The sequence below is a fragment of the Lytechinus pictus genome, chromosome 18 (assembly GCF_037042905.1).
Source record: "Lytechinus pictus isolate F3 Inbred chromosome 18, Lp3.0, whole genome shotgun sequence".
In the NCBI taxonomy this organism is placed as follows: domain Eukaryota; kingdom Metazoa; phylum Echinodermata; class Echinoidea; order Temnopleuroida; family Toxopneustidae; genus Lytechinus; species Lytechinus pictus.
The window spans coordinates 18,747,312-18,764,805 of record NC_087262.1 but is presented as its reverse complement, the minus strand read 5'-3'; the positions used below and the strand labels follow the sequence as shown (position 1 = coordinate 18,764,805).

The window sequence follows — 17,494 nt, the reverse complement described above, 5'->3', positions numbered from 1 at the left end:
ACTGAATTTGTAGACTAAGAGTATTAAACAAGAACTGGGGCATTGACCTCCGATGCGACCAATGCAAAGTGCTTTATTGATGCTGGTTTCCAGCCTACGGCTTGTCACTTGTGAGATGTATGGAAACATCTCTTAAATTTCCACGCGCTCTAGCTTATCGGGGTGGCCAACGAGATGTCAATTTTAATTCATTTTGATCGAACAGGATGGGTTGTGGAAACGACTGAGGAATGTCACATCTTCAGGGATATCCAGAGAAGTCTACCATCTTGCTCTCTTTCCAATTTTGTGACTTCGCAGACGAACACCCACAAACTGCACGCAGGAGAACATAATATTCCGCCGTGTCGTACACAATACACGGAGCGGGTCTGTCTGTTAGAATGCTTTATGTTATGGTGCACTGACTCGATGTTTTCAAAGCCATTGTGAACCATTCTAAACTCATTGCTGACCATAATACAATAATGCCTTTGCTGCCATTATTGTGATATCTGAATATTATTCAAGGGGAGACAATTACGCCAACTGTACGCTAGAACACGACAGTGGAGCTTACGGGGCGTAAATCGTTTTTTGTATCAGTGTGTGCTTCGGGAACACGATGTCGTCTGCTAGGGTGATTCTGTGGTGTGCGCCTCGTTGCACGTCCAACCTCTTCGCAAAGTGTGTCACTGCTATACCGGGCAACGAGGTATGGATCGAACCCTACCAGCAATCCCAGTTTGCCCACAACGAAATGCTACGCCTGGGACTGATAGACAAGGAGGGGCCTTGGCCTTACACGTACGAAGGGAACGAGGAACTGTTCGACAAAGCTGCCGTCGGCATCGAAGGGTTCTTAGGTTCACAATCTGTCAAGGTTAATCGCCAACGTCTACCGTAAGGAATGTTTCAACTGATTTTAGCCTGATACTGAAGTTTGTAGATTATTTCATTCTTTAAGTCACTATAGGCATATTCACACAAAAAATATTTGAAGATGTTCTCGTCATCTAGCATGTCATATAGATTATTATCAAATTTTGAACAAATCCCTAATTGCTTCTATCATGGACCTAGGTCCATGCTTCTATGCAGCCGTTCTGTTGCAGAAAAAATCATCAGAATAAGAATAATATAGGTATATTTACCTGCTATTATTAGTAGTTATACCCCGGCTTTAGCTTGGCTGTCTAGGCACTCAAGCGCCTAGGCAAATCATGAATGATTTAAGACAAGAAAACATAATCAAGGTCAATTAGGAGTTCGAATAAAAAACCGGGGGGGGGGCACTTACATTGACGACTGGATACTATGCGCGACCAAAAAAAAACACGTAAAAGGGATGTTTTTTTCAAGATAGGGCACGTTACGTACGTAGCGTAATAAGGGTGTCAAAAACACTAAAATAATGAAAAAAGAAAAAGATATCTATTTCGTTAGGAAAGCTACGTGTTTAGGGTCAAATTTGCGAGGGTATAAAAATGACTAAAATGTGTTATAAAGGATGTACTTTTTGCCCCAACAGTCAACACTACGTGTTTAGAGTCCGAATTGCGCGAGGTGTGGAAAGTGGAGCCGTACTAAACCCAATGATGTAGGTAAAGGTAAAACCGACGTCCGTGACATATAACAATTACAATATCGCTGTACTTGTTTAGGGGTTAAATTCAGGAAATTCTTGCCAAGGGTATTGTTTTTTTCCCCAATACTTGTTAAGGGTGGGGTTTCAAACGCCAATTCTTGTTAAGGGGTGCATTTTCAGAATATGGAAAATACTTGTTAAGGGTGCTTTTCGAGACCCCATGGTCGCGCATGGTATCCACTCGTCAAGTGGCCCCTTCCCCGGGATAAAACCTATTTCGTTCGGTTAGGCCCGTCGGAGCTAAGGCAGATCAATTAAATCAAATGAAATTTTCATCCAGATTATTATTTTTTTTTTTTAATTCCTACAGCTATTCTGCTGTCAAGAGTTCTCTGGAGCAGTCGACTAGTAAACGCGTGTTCGTCAAAGACTTCGGCCTTGCTGTTCACTCGGAAACCTTGCGTCATTATCTTCCTACAGGCTTTAAACACACTTTCCTCATCCGACACCCATACCTGGTCTACCGCTCATTCCGGAAGGCACTGTGTGCGCAGATGTTGGCGATTGGGCGGCTGAAAGAAGAGGACATTGATGATTTCGACATCGAGTTCTTGGGAGGTGGACCAAGTCGGCGCGTCGATGAGTATATCACCAAGAATCACGAACTGTGGAAGTATGTCCGCGAGAACATCGATCCGAATCCCGTCGTGATCGATTCAACTGATCTTCTTGAGAATCCTGGCCCGATGCTGTCCAAGTACTGCCACGCGGCTGGTCTTCCGTACTCGGACTCGCTCTTGACGTGGGAAGCGACGGTGGAGTCGTATCAGTCGTGGAAACTCGTTGGAGAGAATATAATGGATAACGCAGAGAACTTTGTTGGAGCTTTGCTGAACACGACGGGTTTTCTGTCCCCATCTCCGATACCGTCCCGTGACGAACTAACGAGTGATGTGCTGAAAGCATCCGACTCTTCGATGGCTTGTTATCAGGAAATGTACGCTTCGCGGATAACATGAATAAAAGTAGTTCCAGTACGTCCTGATTTCATTCATGATAAAGTCTGTTAAACCAATGTTGATATCCCTATATATCATTGCAGGTCTAGATCTGGTACAATATTTTCATCGAACTGAACTTTGTGAAATCATGAAACCTAACGGAAAAACGGTCACACTGAAGATAACCAACGTAATAGATAAGAACATGTGCGACAGTAACTTGTTCCTGCTTGGAAATGACCCGACATCGTGTCGAATTTCATGCATGTTTTTCGAATTTCTCAGCTTCTTCCATAACCATTTCAAACGTAATATTATTTACACATACAAACACGTGGGTGGTCATTTGATTAGATTAAGGGGCGGCGGAGTGAAGTTGAAGGGGGAGGCACTTCCTCTTTTGAAAGGGGCACTTTTTTATTTTGAAACAAAGATAAATAACACAAATATCTTATCTACCCCACTTTAAACGACAGAACGAATAAACTTATACATCTTTAAACGTATAAACAGACATGTGAGAGTATGGGCGGCGGAATATATTTTCGTTGGGGGGGGGGGTAGTAGCAATAAAAGTGGCACTATAAGTCAAAATCTAATTGGGAGCATTTTTTCTTGGTAAACGGGGACACATTTCAGTGCTTCAAAAAGTTAGGGGTATTGCCTCTTCTCCCCCCCCCCCCCGCCCTTGAATCGGATTCATTATAGGAAATAAAATCATTGCTATACAACTGGCATTTATCTACATTGCCCCACCGTATCTCGGCAGGCCAAGCATAACTCGCATAATACCACTATGGTTCTCGTAGACGGAAGGATTTTTTTTCTTTCCCCAAATTTCTTGCTTACTTATTCGGGTCCCCGTTCGGGTCCCTGGTGCTAGCTAGTGGCCAAGGGACCAGCATGATTTTGTTTACTTGGGCTGGATAGCTAATCATTTGCGAATGTAAATAAATTAAGTGGAGAAATGTAATTATTAAGCATTCCATAGCTTGTTGCCTGGATGTCAAAACAGCTGGAAATAAGAGGGGCTAAAATGACATTCCTAATTTTACACATGCAGCATGATCTTCGATGGGTGTTAAAAACAAGCTCTTCTTTTTCTTTATGTTCGTAAAATAATCCTTTTTATGCGGATGATTATCAGCTCTCTATCTCCGCTCCTCACTTCGGCTTTGAGTTTCTCCACACTTCACATAATCGTCAAGCTATCATTTCCGTTTCTCCATTTTTAAGGAGTTCCCTTTCAGCAGCTAGTGGGGTACTCTTAAAACGCTGGGCAAAATAGACAATGTGCATGATCGATATATTCGTACGATTGCGTTCGACCCAAAAAAAGCGGTCAAAATCAAGGAAATTATGTGGTAATTTTTAAACAATATGTGGGTTTTTTTTACATATATTTACATTTTTATTATAAATCGTCCATTATCACAATATATACTATAGATTGCCATGATCACAATACAAAAACGAAAAACAACAAAAATAGATATAAAGAATGAAAATAATTTTGTTGGGATACAGTATTAATCACCAGCACATTGGTCGTTGATTCTATAGATGTTTGGTTCAGTGTTTTGACCGATTAATTTGTGATAAAAAGGATGAATTTATATTGGGATAAACGAGTCATAGGATCTCGAGTCTTTCACATTGATTGCTAGAAATTTGATGGTTAGAATAATTATAATGTTTTTCCTTATATCTCGATAAACATCAGTTTTTGTGTATGTGTTATAATTATGTTTTTTAATATATTTGATCTGAAGTTAACAAGCAGACACTTTTACTCATGTATTTCATTTTTAATATGAATTTCATTCATTTTAATACAGCCGTTATGAAGCTTTCGTATTTTTTTCTAATTACTATATATAGACAGAATGATATTCCGACATGTTCATAGGAATATTGCTTCAGAATTCAATGAAAAGTATGATAAAGCAAAGTAATGTTAATTTTGTGGGCTTTTGGTAATGATCATTTCATTTTGAATACAATAGGTACATGTACAAATGAAAAAAGCAGAGGGAATGAATTTAGTGAAATTTCGATGGATATCGAATTCAAAGATGCTGTTTTTTAATTCGGTTGAAACTTGTATTCGCGGTCTGAATGTGACATTAATTTTAATTAGTTTAATTCAGAATTCATCGCATGTTTATTATTAACTGGGTTAATTTCGAACTTGTGTCATTCCTTATTCATTTTCTTTTTCTTTTTTTCGGGGGGGGGGGGGGGAGGGGGTTTCTATTTACGTTAACAACCAAAGAAAGAATCCCATCCAGGGGCGTCGATCCACTTTTCAGATTGGGGGGGGGGGCAAAATCATGAATCAACTTTCCAAAGGCGTTCGATCACACACACACACGCCTATATATATATATATATATATATATATATAAATATATATATATGACTCAGGAGATAGAGACACATATCTCACCAACAAATTAATGCGAGCGCGAAGCGCGCGCTGAAATTTCTTTGTATTCTGAACTGAAACCTTGATATTCTAAGCATTTTTGGTACCAGTGATTAAGATGGGTATCTAAAAAAAAACAATAGACGTGAGCGCGAAGCGCGAGCTGAAAATTTTGATATTTCGATCTGATGAAAATTGAGTTTAATTGACGTATTTAATAAAGAACAAGATATATATCCAACAAAAGATTATTGCAAATCGAAGCGGGAGTTCTTTTGAGGTTTCGAACTGAAAACGGGACATTCTATTAACCTAATTAATCATGAAAATTATGGGTTTTTGCTACAGAAGTGATGCGAGCGCGAAGCGCGAGCTGAAATTTTTTTATATTGCAATCTGAAAAGCGGACATTTTGAGCACGATTTTAAATAAAGAACGAGTTGTGTATCTCAATCTCGCTTGCTGATTTCGGTGTAACATTACAATCTTATTTTATTTTTTGCATATGCGGAATTATTGGGGGGCAAGACGAAATGTTTGCCCCCCAATATTTTCATTGGTGGGGCGATCGCCCCCCTGCCCCCCAGGATCGACGCCTCTGATCCCATCTTAACGAGCATTTAAAAATGGTGACCGTTATAGTTGGAAGTATTTTATGTTAGAAGTTTTGGAGTTTATTTTTGTTTATTTGATTGTTGGATTGTTTAAATATATATTGAGCTTCTCATACAGTCTCTCCTGCAAAACTGTAATCTATCGATTTATATCACACAATTATATACAATGGATGTATAATATTGCTGCATTTCCATATTCTGTAAATAGATTAAAATCTATGTATTATTGATTATCATTTATTCATTATATAAATGGTATGCTGTATGAAATAGATGTCAATACACTTTACTATGAATGGTGGTATAACCCATAGTTCTTTTAATGTCACGGTACAGTGAAATACACGTAACATTGTTATTTTCCCATCAATTCAGTTTGAGTATTAGTGAGTTTGGCAAAGTATAATCATCAGGTCATGACTGTGAGCTTTGCACTATACCTTTACAGCATGCTCAATATCCTTGGATCTGGGAACATTTTGAACAGGGAATGCAATGCAATTCAGTTTTCTTTTATTGTCCATAGTGTGAAATTTCGGTTTTCTAACTCGCGATTCTCTGATTTGAGAATGATCGTATACGAATCACATTATTGTTTGTGTTTGAGGAACTGTGAGAGCCTTAGGCCAGTATTTTCTATATGAACCTTGAACTTGTTAACAATCATACCCCTATCGACCTCGAATCATTCCCCACGCTGTAAATTACAAGTTATGTATATATTGTTTTGTACCAAGGATGTTTGTACCCCAAAACATTAATGTTGTTTGTTAAAAACAACCAGAAATGATACGAGTGATGTGCATAATTTGGGTGACTGATGATTGTTTGCCATTCCCATTCTAGTCTGCAGGCACAGACCTTTAATATACTTTCTTATTTTACATCCGATTTTGATGAAATTTTTAGTGTTATGCTTGTTGATTTGTTCTCCTTTTATTCGAATCAAAGTTTTGTTGGGATGGACTTGTCCTTTAAAAGCAGTCAATTGAAAGTCGTGCTTGCTGTGCAAACCCTTCACTCGAGTTAAGTGGTCTGAATGCACATCCTACAATGACATGTGTAGCAAGTTTTTCATGTGCTAGTCTTGTGTGAAGACTTATGTGTTAATGGTCTGTGCCTGCAGATTACCTTTTACCCAGATTTTTTTTCTGCCAATAATTCCGGATTTCGCGCACAGTGTCCTGCCATTCTCAATCTCCTATCCCTCATTCTGTTTGGGACAGTTTGGTAGACCACCATCAAGACCATACGTCTGCAACGTGGTGGTCCTTCGACATTTTCAATGAATATTTCTTATAAATGTGAAATACAAACAAAAAGGTGTGTCCAATGTTGTTTTTTATTTGTATGTTGAAAAACGGAGAAAGGAATGAAATATATATATAAGAGAAAGAGGGAGGGACGGAAGTTAAGGGTGTTGGAAAATTCCATAAGGCCTAAAAGTTTCTGGTTTATTTTAAAGTCGTTCTTGTTTAGTTTATTACCAGCTCAATTTACTTTCTGTTCCTATTACTACAATTTACTAATGTCAGAAGTTTCAGGGGAGTTTGTATATGAAGGGGTGATAGCTTGGTCGGAAGAGCGGGGGTTTCGGATTCCGGAGACCCGGGTTCGATTCCCACTTAGCGCGCCAACGGCCCGTTATCCTCATTGACAAGGTCCCTCGGCGAGGACCTTAAACATACGGTCCTAAGTTTGCTTGCTTATAAACAAGTATTCATGCTTTCTTAACAATCAGATAAAAAGATATACATCACCAATGTACGTATACCAATATATATGATGTATATCACCAATATATATGATGTATCAGAAAAATCCCGATCTTGATACTTATTAATATCCCTTAATTTTTGCCTGGGTTTTGCATGGTCACCCCCCCCCCCCCCACACACACACACACACATTCAAAATCGTTCTGCGGCCCAGCCTGATTCGTTTTTATTATATTATTATGTTTTATTATATTTTTCTTCATTATTTTAACAAAATGTAACAACGTCTATTTCTAGATTTAGACTTCGTACTGAATGATAAATGGTCAATGAAATATAATAGCGCCCCCTCCATTCCATCAAGAATTGACGAAAAACAAGGTTTTGCATATATTTGTACCTGAATATCCTAATTTAATATATGAATCTCTCTCTCTCCCTCCCCTTCCTCTCCCCCTGATCTCCCTCCCCCCCCCCCCCCCTCTTTCCGACTCCCTCTCTCTCTCTCTCTTCCGCTCTTTTACTCCTCTTTTCTCATCAATAAAACAAACAAATATTATGTGGGCGGTCGTCCCCTGCCTATATAGCGCAGCACCTGAAAGGAGATTGTGGAAAACCTATATACCATAAAAATATATCTGAAAAGCGTGTCAACATGAAATCACGAAAATCACGAAAAATCTTGAAATGGTTTAGGACATCTATATGGGGCCTTCCCCCCCCCCCCCCCCTTTACCTCCATCATTAATTGCCATTCGTCTACTGCCAACTCGTCCACTCATCACATGGTCTACTTTATTTAGTCTAATGTCGTTCCGTCCATCAATCAATCAACCACCAGTTCGTCTATGACCATTTCGTATCATAGCCAGTTGGTCTAATTTACATTCTATTACAATCATTTCGCCCAATTAACACTTAGTCCAATTAGACCAAATGGTATATAGACTAAAATTAATGGCTATGGGACCAACTGGTTATGAGAATAAATGGTGAATGGACGAAATGGCAATTATACCATATGGATAGTGGATGAACTGATGGTAGACCAAATGATAGTGGACGAGTTGGTAGTTGGACGAATTGGCATTAGACCAATTGAAAATAAACCTCACTCTCAATACATGCCTGCAAGAAACTTTATTTAAAGGTTCTTTGGGACTGATTTTAATCTCGCAACTCATGACACACCTAGGCTTCTATGCTACCTCGTATAGGTAACAACCCCCCCCCCCCTTCTACAAACTTCCTGTTAACCCTTTTGAAAAATCTTAACCCGTTGACTTCTGAATTCTGAATTTCCCATACCACTCGAGGACGCTAATCGTATAAGGGCCGGAGGAGGGGGGGGGGCAGAATGCACCCAGCTGACAGAACCAATGGACACGAAAATTACATGCTTTGTCGACAATTCTTTTGGCTGGAAAGTTAAGTTGTCAGAGTTTGCCACTCCTGACGAGATTTCCAGGTACTCCACTGCAGGAAACGTCGTTGATTAATCAATAAATCAAGACATAATCATGTCACAATCTGACCATAATATAGAGTTGTAAATTTATTCATCGTTGATTGGTCAATTAATATCGTCATAATCTGGTCATGTAAAGATGAAAAATAACCACATCGACCCGAATTGCATCAGATTAATATCGTACACAGCAGCACAAACACACACACAAAGAAAATACCCCAATGCCCAAAATGCGTATTCTTATCATGTTTTAGGATGCCAATAATTGGGTAAAATTTATTAAGTTGTTGTTTCGTTTTGTAGTTGTTTTGTGTGATCTTTAACCGTCCTCTAGACAGGGTAACACCTCAATACGATCTAGAGTAGTCTAGACTATTTTTTTTTTTTTTTTTTGGGGGGGGGGGACTTTGTGGGGCTCTAAAAATGTGTGACATTTGTAATTTCAATACAAGAAAAATGGCCTATCGTAGGCTACATGGGGTCTGCAATTTGAGCCCCCCCCCCCCTCCGACCTGGCGATGAATCAGTATCAATTGTCATGCGAGATGGCGTAGCGATCGATTGAAAAAAAAACTCACATTATTATGTATCTTACCCAGGACCTGCGATTACACGCCATGTACGCCACACTTCGTTATCGAATATGATGTCAAATAAAATATAAAATATAAAATTTCAAAATAAAAATGGCGACAAATCTGTGCAGTTAGGTTTTTTATTTTATTGCATACTATTGTCGTCAATTGGGAGATACACGTACGGGACACTGCCGGGGACACTGCACAAGGAGCACAGATTGACGCCGGCAACAATCTGTGCAAGTGGCGACAACAATGTGCTGCAAAATGGGACAAGGCATTGTGGATTTGAAGATTTCAGTGCCTGTTGCTATCTTATTCCTATACGCTTTCGGTTTTCATATTCGTTTTTAAACCTGATGGTGAATGTCATTGCTTAGACTTGTCAAATCCTTCCTTTTATGAGAAAAGAAGTGGCAAAAACTACATCAAAATCATATTTATATCTTAGAATGTTCATTTTATTTTAGATACCAATTCACATTACAAAATCGCAATGCTCATGCTTATTATGCAAAGTAGAAGAAAAATAAGGCATAAACACACTCAGTTAAGGTTCCACTATGTTATAATTTATTCAATTGCCAATTTGAATTAGTTAGTGGGATGCGTGAGAGGGTGTGTGTGTGTGTGTGAGGTGCGTGTGTGTGTTTGTTAATTCAAGTCCTTTTTCTAAAGAAATAGAACGAAAATAATGATTTTTAATCTTCGTTCTAAATCTTTCTCGGCGATCTGATTATTCATATAGTTTTGCATCATGCATTATATAAGGAGTACATTTGATGATTACATTAGCAGAACAAAATACATCATTGTAAATATTAATAATCATACTTTCTAATGATATCATATCCACACACGATGACGGAGCAATTAGCTCTTAAACTTCAGACAATTGTTCAAACTTCAATCTAGGTATTCATAATTTTGGGTAAGTGCTCGGCACTCATGCCTGTTAGCTGCTTCTTACGCTAAATCATCGCTTAAACACTAAAACCTGTGCATTATTTTATAATACGACTAATTCATTTAATCTATTTCCAATTCTTGTAAAAAAAAAACATGTAAAATACATGCAAAGATATTAATATGAAATATACAAGGAATAAGTACAAAGAAAGAAGAACATGATGAGCCAAGCTCAACCAGTAGAGGTCACTGATCTTTAAAAGGCCGCGCCAGGGGCCGCGCTCATCTAAGTACCTTAAAAAACAATACGAAGAAAAGTAGTGTGGAAGAAAGGGGGATTCCAAGCATGTGAAATAATACAGCCTAAAAATCCTTCATTGTATTATTTTGTATTTTCGTTTAAAAGGGGGCTATAGATAAACACTCCAGAATGTTCTTCTGATTAACGTTAAGTCTGAAATCTTAATCGACGAGAATGTGCGTATAAGTGGTGCGGATGGACATCTTTTTACAATTTGAACATTATCGAAAATAGGGAGGGGGTAACTATTGTTTATTGTACATCAAACGTGCAGTTCATGTTCAGTTGAAATACAGTAAATACATTGATTTAAAAAAGATGTTCAGAGAGAGATCTTGGATGAGAGATTGCATTGATGATGATAATGATCCACAACATTTATATTGCGCCATAATATATTTTGGGTCAAAACATTCATAGGCATGGCTCGTCCAATACATCTGCTGAATTGCACGTAGTGCTCGTTTAATAAAACTTGTACTTGATTCAGAAGAGTTTTAGCACAATTTCCCCAGTCAAAGTGCAAGACAGAGGAAGAATTATTGCATTGTAGATATTTTTAATCATCTAAATTTAAAAAAGAAAATCAAAAGGAGTTAAAATTAATGTCTTTATACGCAATGCACTGAATGCACATGAGAAAATCCGCTGCATAATATTACTTTACTTTACTTTACTTTAAGTCCACGATGCTGTAGGCTTGAGTTGAGTGCCTGTTCATCGATCGTAGTATCTCCTCTGGTGGTAGTACAGTATCCATGTTATTAAAACAAAATATATATACCGGTACTTAACACGAGAAAGGACTATCAGAAGTTTGTACATGTGTGCTAAAAACCTTGGGAAAACAAAGACAATACTGCCTACACTGGCTTATAGAGCAAATCATAATTCTTTGACCAGTGCCTATCTAGACAAATTTTGAAGGAGTTGACTGAAGAGGCTGAAACAACACTGTCAGGAAGACTATTCCACATATCTACGACTCTGTTACTAAAAAAGTACTTTCTAATATCAAGCCTAGAAAATTTCTTTTCCAACTTCAACCTATGACCTCTAGACCTCCTTTGCGACTTAGTGAAAAGGTTGTGTTGTGTGTAATATATTCCAGTCATGTACTTGTAGACATCAATCATGTCACCTCTCCTTCGCCTATGAGCAAGACTCGGTAATTTTAGTTTCATGAGACGTTCCATATAAGACAGATTTCTAAAACCTGGAATCATTTTTGTGGCTCGCCTCTGTACACTTTCTAACTTTCTTTGTTCACTCAATTTATATGGTGACCATGCGGCTTGTCCATACTCTAATAGGGGTCTGATAAGACCTTTAAACAAATATGACATTGTAACTGCATCCAGACAAACAAAAGATCTTCTAATGATTCCTAAGACTCTGTTTCCCTTTAATGCTGCTTGTGACACTTGGTCTTTAAAAGACAGCTTTGAATCAATTAATATCCCTAGGTCTTTTTCTGCTTGTACCTCCTTAAGAGTAATTAGATTAGACTCTCCTTTCATGTAATACTGGGTCTGCTCTTCTGTACTGTTTTTTCCTAGCTTTAAGACGGTGCATTTATCCGGATGGAATCGTAGCTGCCATTTTTTAGCCCACTCTTCTAAAAGGGAGATATCTTTTTGGAGTTGTTTGACACCAACAACACTATCAGAACGTACATACATCTTTGTATCATCTGCAAACATTACAATATTAGACTTAACAACACTTGGCAGATCATTGACAAAAACCAAAAAGAGGGTCGGACCCAACACACTACCTTGCGGTACGCCACTCAGTACTTCTCCCCAAGATGACGATTTTCCACCAACAACTACACGCTGCCGTCTTCCCGTTAAAAAAGACATAAGCCATACGTGGAGTTTACCACAGATACCGAAGGATTCCAACTTTAGAAGGAGACGCCGATGAGGCACCGTATCAAACGCTTTCATGAGGTTCATGTATATGGCATCAATTGTACCACCCTCATCCAGTACCTGTGTCCACTCATCAAGCACCTCTAAAAGATTAGTGACAGTTGATCTTCCATCAACAAAGCCATGTTGACACATAGAAATTAAATCATTCTCTACCAAATATACACACAATTTATCACAGATTAACTTCTCCATAATTTTACAAACAATGCTTGTTAGACTCACTGGTCTATAGTTTTTACAATCAGCCTTACTGCCTTTCTTGAATATAGGTGAAATATTGAAATGACTGTGAAGCCCAAAGCTAGATTTTCATCAATAACACCATAAGAAACATGGCATTTGAAACCTGTTGCATATTAAAATTATTATAGTATCATGGATAGATATTTTGCCCCATTTTGATATTTCATCGGTATATTTACCTTGTTACAGGTTATAGCTGTATAACCTGCAAATATTACTGGATATACAGTTTTGGGATTACATATTGAATATCATTGATACACAAAATAAAAAAATAAAGGGCCTAACATGGATGCTTGCGGAATACGTTAAGTGTTGATCATATGGAATCAATACCATCTTTACAAACAATTGTTTTCTACACTGATAAAAAATAATTTAAACAACGCTGTTTACTATATGTGAATCGCACATCAGTTGTTTAAACATTTTAAACAAGTGTTTAAAATCTAAATAAAAAAAAACAAAGTTTAAATTTAAATATCTAATTATCAATAATTCAAGCTTGGTTGTTTAAGATATTATACACTTCTTTAAGAAATCAAACACTTGTTTAAACTATTTAAACTACTACTGTGTGATTCAAAATAATAGTCAACAGCGTTATTTGAATTATTTCTAACAGTGTATTGAATAAATAACTATTAAATTTTGATAAAGTAATTCTAATGCGATAAAACTTATAAAATTAAACTTCCGTGACAAAATATCATGATTGTCTCAGTCGAATGTCTACAACAGATCATGGCATTATTTACATGATTTTTTTCTTCCTGTTTACGATTATCTATTGGTTTTTGCTTTTGAAAACATTGATAATAAATAAAGCACGAAAAATCATAAATATTGAATTGTAGATACCAGGATCCCGTCTCATAGAGAGTTAGGATATATAGATTGATATCGAACTCAAATTGCGCAATTTGATTTAATATATATCTCCTCACCTTAATAATTGCTCAATTTCAGATCAAACGAAATTGGAGAATGATCTGAATAACTGTTTGTTAGACTTAGCCCAGATTTTCCCTGAGCATGCTGAGGTCTTCAGTTCATAGAAATTCTATATCCTCTCAACACCCAATTATGCCAAATTTCCGAGTTTCTGTATTTTCTTCCATCAATCATTATGATCTACAGAACATCTTCGTATATCGGTCCTTCAATGACCGATGTTGGTCTATTCTGGGATTCCGAACCTTCTTCATCTGGATCTTCTGTCTTCTCTGGAAGGTTGAGTCCAGTATACAGAGAAATGCCACCATGATCTCTATCAAGAGATTCATAATTAGAAGCGACACCTTCCCCTGTCGTAGCTTCATTGCCAATACCATTTGATTCGGGGTCTTGAAATTGCATTCCTTTTCGCAGTTGTTTCAGTCGCAGGCAAAGAACTATGATGATCAATGCGAGAAGCGTTACTAACCCGACGTAACCAGTGATGGCGATGACGATTATGGTTGGGGGAAGTTTACTTGATGAAGTGGTGAAAGATGGCTGAAGCGAGTCTGGAACTGATGTAGAACCAAAATTCTTGGAACTTTGTGGTTCTCTAGAGGTTGTCAGTTCATCAGACACGTCAGATGCATTGCCAACCTGAAGGCCTGGAACGTTACATCTGATACTGCCTTTAAAACCAGTGCCGTCGGGATTAAACAAGACCTGCTGGTATACCCCATAAAGCATCCTGGTTGTATTGAAGCTCAGAGTATTATTCCTAATAATTGCCTTATTCTGTGTCTCGTTTATTGTAATATGTCCAATCAATTCTCCAAAAGAAAAGTAGTTTATATAGCAGTTGACATTCATTACGGGCCATTTAGTTATGCTTGGCGACGGTGGATTCACAGAGCACGATGAACATACTATCACATCAACGATGAATTCATGTGTAGTGGTTTTCTTTGGGTCATTTTCCTTTCTATATCGTTTTTTATAACTTTTTCTATATTCCCACATGCATGTGTATGTGGCCTTCCCTGCACTGGCATTATAGATGTACAGCTGAGACGGTCCTGGAGATATGTTAGCTGCAGCTTGCGGTATATTTTTTGTTCCACTGGACCAAACATATCCAAGATGAGCTATCTCACCGCTATCATTTTTATACCATGTGTATTTCACCCAGTATTCCGCTCTACGTACCTCTGATGCCACGGAACCATCACAAAGTAATTTGATATTGTCACCAATATTGGCAACGATAATGTCACAAGTCAACGAATTGGCCTCTTTTGAAAGCAACACCACAAGAAGGTATACTGCAACACAAACCATTTTAGCTGAGTTTCTTCCCCTTCTTCTTCTTTATCAAAATCAAGATTAAGTCTGTATTAGTTACGCAAACTGAAATCAGGATTGGTCTATCGATGACTTTATCTAGAAATATTTTCCATAAACTCATTAGGCGCATATTCTGCGAAATGAGAAACCGGAATCTTAATTGACTTTCGAATCAATAAACTATGATGGAAAATGGCGTAATGAGCCAAACAAATTGAGGGGGGGGGGTCAAAAATGGCGAAAGGGCAAAGTTATATAAAAAAATAAATCAGTGAGAGAGAGACAGCAAAGCGAGCGAGAAAAATTGCCATTTTGGTTAAAAAAAAAATTATGTCATATTTTCAACCATTTTCATATTTTTTCTTGGTCATTATTTTTTTTTTTGGGGGGGGGGGGGTCAATGGCCCCAAGACCCCCCCCCCCATCTGTACGCCTGTGGTGCTAGACATACTTACATCACGTTTACCAGGAACGTTCATTTAAAAACTATAACTGTAACTTCAATAATCGTATAGGCCTACTGAGAAGTCGACCCGACCAACCCAACAGAGATTTTGCGAATATTATTGTGAAAAAGAGCGAAATTATGGGTTATGACGGATAAATCCTCATTCACTTTGGACAATGGGTATATAGAGCGATGAGGTTAATTAGACAGTTATCATGGTTATATACAAGGAAATGGGATGATTTTCTTATCAATGTATATAGCTTAATAACGAAACCAAAAACTATCAAAATAAGAAAAAAGAGCGAAAAAGAGGGTAAAAACACACAACAACGAATGACAGGAAGCAAAATGTCTGCACCGAAACAATGGTTTCATAATTGAAACTGATACTATTATAAAGAGTTTCAAAACACTTTTTAACAATCGTAATTGTCACGGCATTTTCATTTGAAAAAAAAAATCGAATGTTATTTACCAGAATATTTTTGTGCCGGGTCTTAATGGAGATAATATCAACTTTGTCCTATTTTTGTTTATATCGTTCAAGACTTTGTTCCCCCAATGCCCCCCCCCCCCAATGCATGACAGAGGGACATGAACTCTGACAAAAGATTTATTTTACAAATAGCAGAAAAAAACCAATACAAAATATTGGTAAAAGTGTGAGGAAAATCCATCAGAGATTAAAAAGTTGTTAGAATTGTAGGTTTTTGATTTGTGACGTCCGATATACGAACAGCTGCCCCATATGTAATGCAATGTACATGAATTTTATTTTTCGGGAGCAGTTGTGAAACAATGTGTCTTTTGATACACAGAAGGTAGAATAAAAAACAATTTATTTTTTTGAGAAAATGACAAAAACGATAGATGGCTAGGCTGCTCGCATATGCCGTCGCAAATCGAGAGATTTAATATTTAATTTATTTATTTACTCATTTATTTATTCATTCATTTATTTATTTCCACATACATCAAATTATGATAAATGTTCATATTAATACACGATGTGGAGGGTCACTAAAAGCTAAATTACTTGTCAAGAGAGACTCCTGTTGTAAGAAAACAAAAACGGCGCTCCTTGCAATATAAATAGTCACATCAAATCGTTTGAATTACTACATAGCAAAAACGATTAAATTCTAACAATTTTTCAATCTACAGGTATGATAGATTTTTCTCAAACTTTCACCAGTATTTTTATCTTTTCTGCTATTTTTATAATAAACTTTTTGTTAGGGTGAACGAGTATTTCAAATATAGCGCCAACTTGCGGCGATTTCTTTCTTCTTCACTTTCAGCATGGCCGTCGCCAACGCGGCTGCAGGGGGGGGGGGGGGGGGGTGTCTGAATCCGTGTATCGACTGCCCTTATAATATGATATTCCAAGTAATAACAAAAGGGGGAGAAGAGGAACAAAAACATTAATTAGAAAGGAAGAGAGAAGAAAGAAGTGCATGAAAAAGGATAGGCCGCATAAATCTCTACCCCTGTATCAGATAAAAATGAGTGTGCCTATCTCTTCAATGGTATACCCCCCCCCAAAGATATATGTTTATATAAGATGAAATAAAGATAAAGTTAAAGAAATAAAAACAAAAGCTTGAGGCGTGCTCATGCCAGGCAACGAATATAGGCCTAATATGTCAGATACTATGCCTAAAATTATGTTTAAAATAAAATATCAGAAGAATTATCATAATCTGAGTGAAATTGATTAGAAAGCAGGTCTATATAATTATAGGACAGGCGAATGGGAACACTCATGGAAGCAGAACAATTAATTGATAACAGTTGCGTTTGGGAGCTAATTTAATGATAAATACGTCAGTGGCTGGGGCCATGGCTTCAGCCCCCCCCCCCCACGCACATACACTTTTCTTCCAAAATCGTGTACAAAAATTAACGTGAAAATGACCATCTAATTGTGATATTTTGCATGGTCAGACCCCCCCCCCTTGCAAAACTGTTCCTCAGCCCCTGCAGT

General features: G+C 37.6%; 1 protein-coding gene across 1 annotated transcript; it reads left to right on the top strand.

The window, feature by feature from the left end:
- The first annotated feature begins 60 nt into the window (after nt 1-60).
- On the top strand, nt 61-4,925 carry LOC129282158 (uncharacterized). Its single transcript, XM_064113295.1, has 2 exons — nt 61-882; nt 1,938-4,925. Exons 1-2 carry the CDS (start codon nt 605-607, stop codon nt 2,584-2,586), a joined length of 927 nt encoding a protein of 308 aa, XP_063969365.1. The 5' UTR covers nt 61-604; the 3' UTR covers nt 2,587-4,925.
- The last annotated feature ends 12,569 nt before the right edge of the window (nt 4,926-17,494 follow it).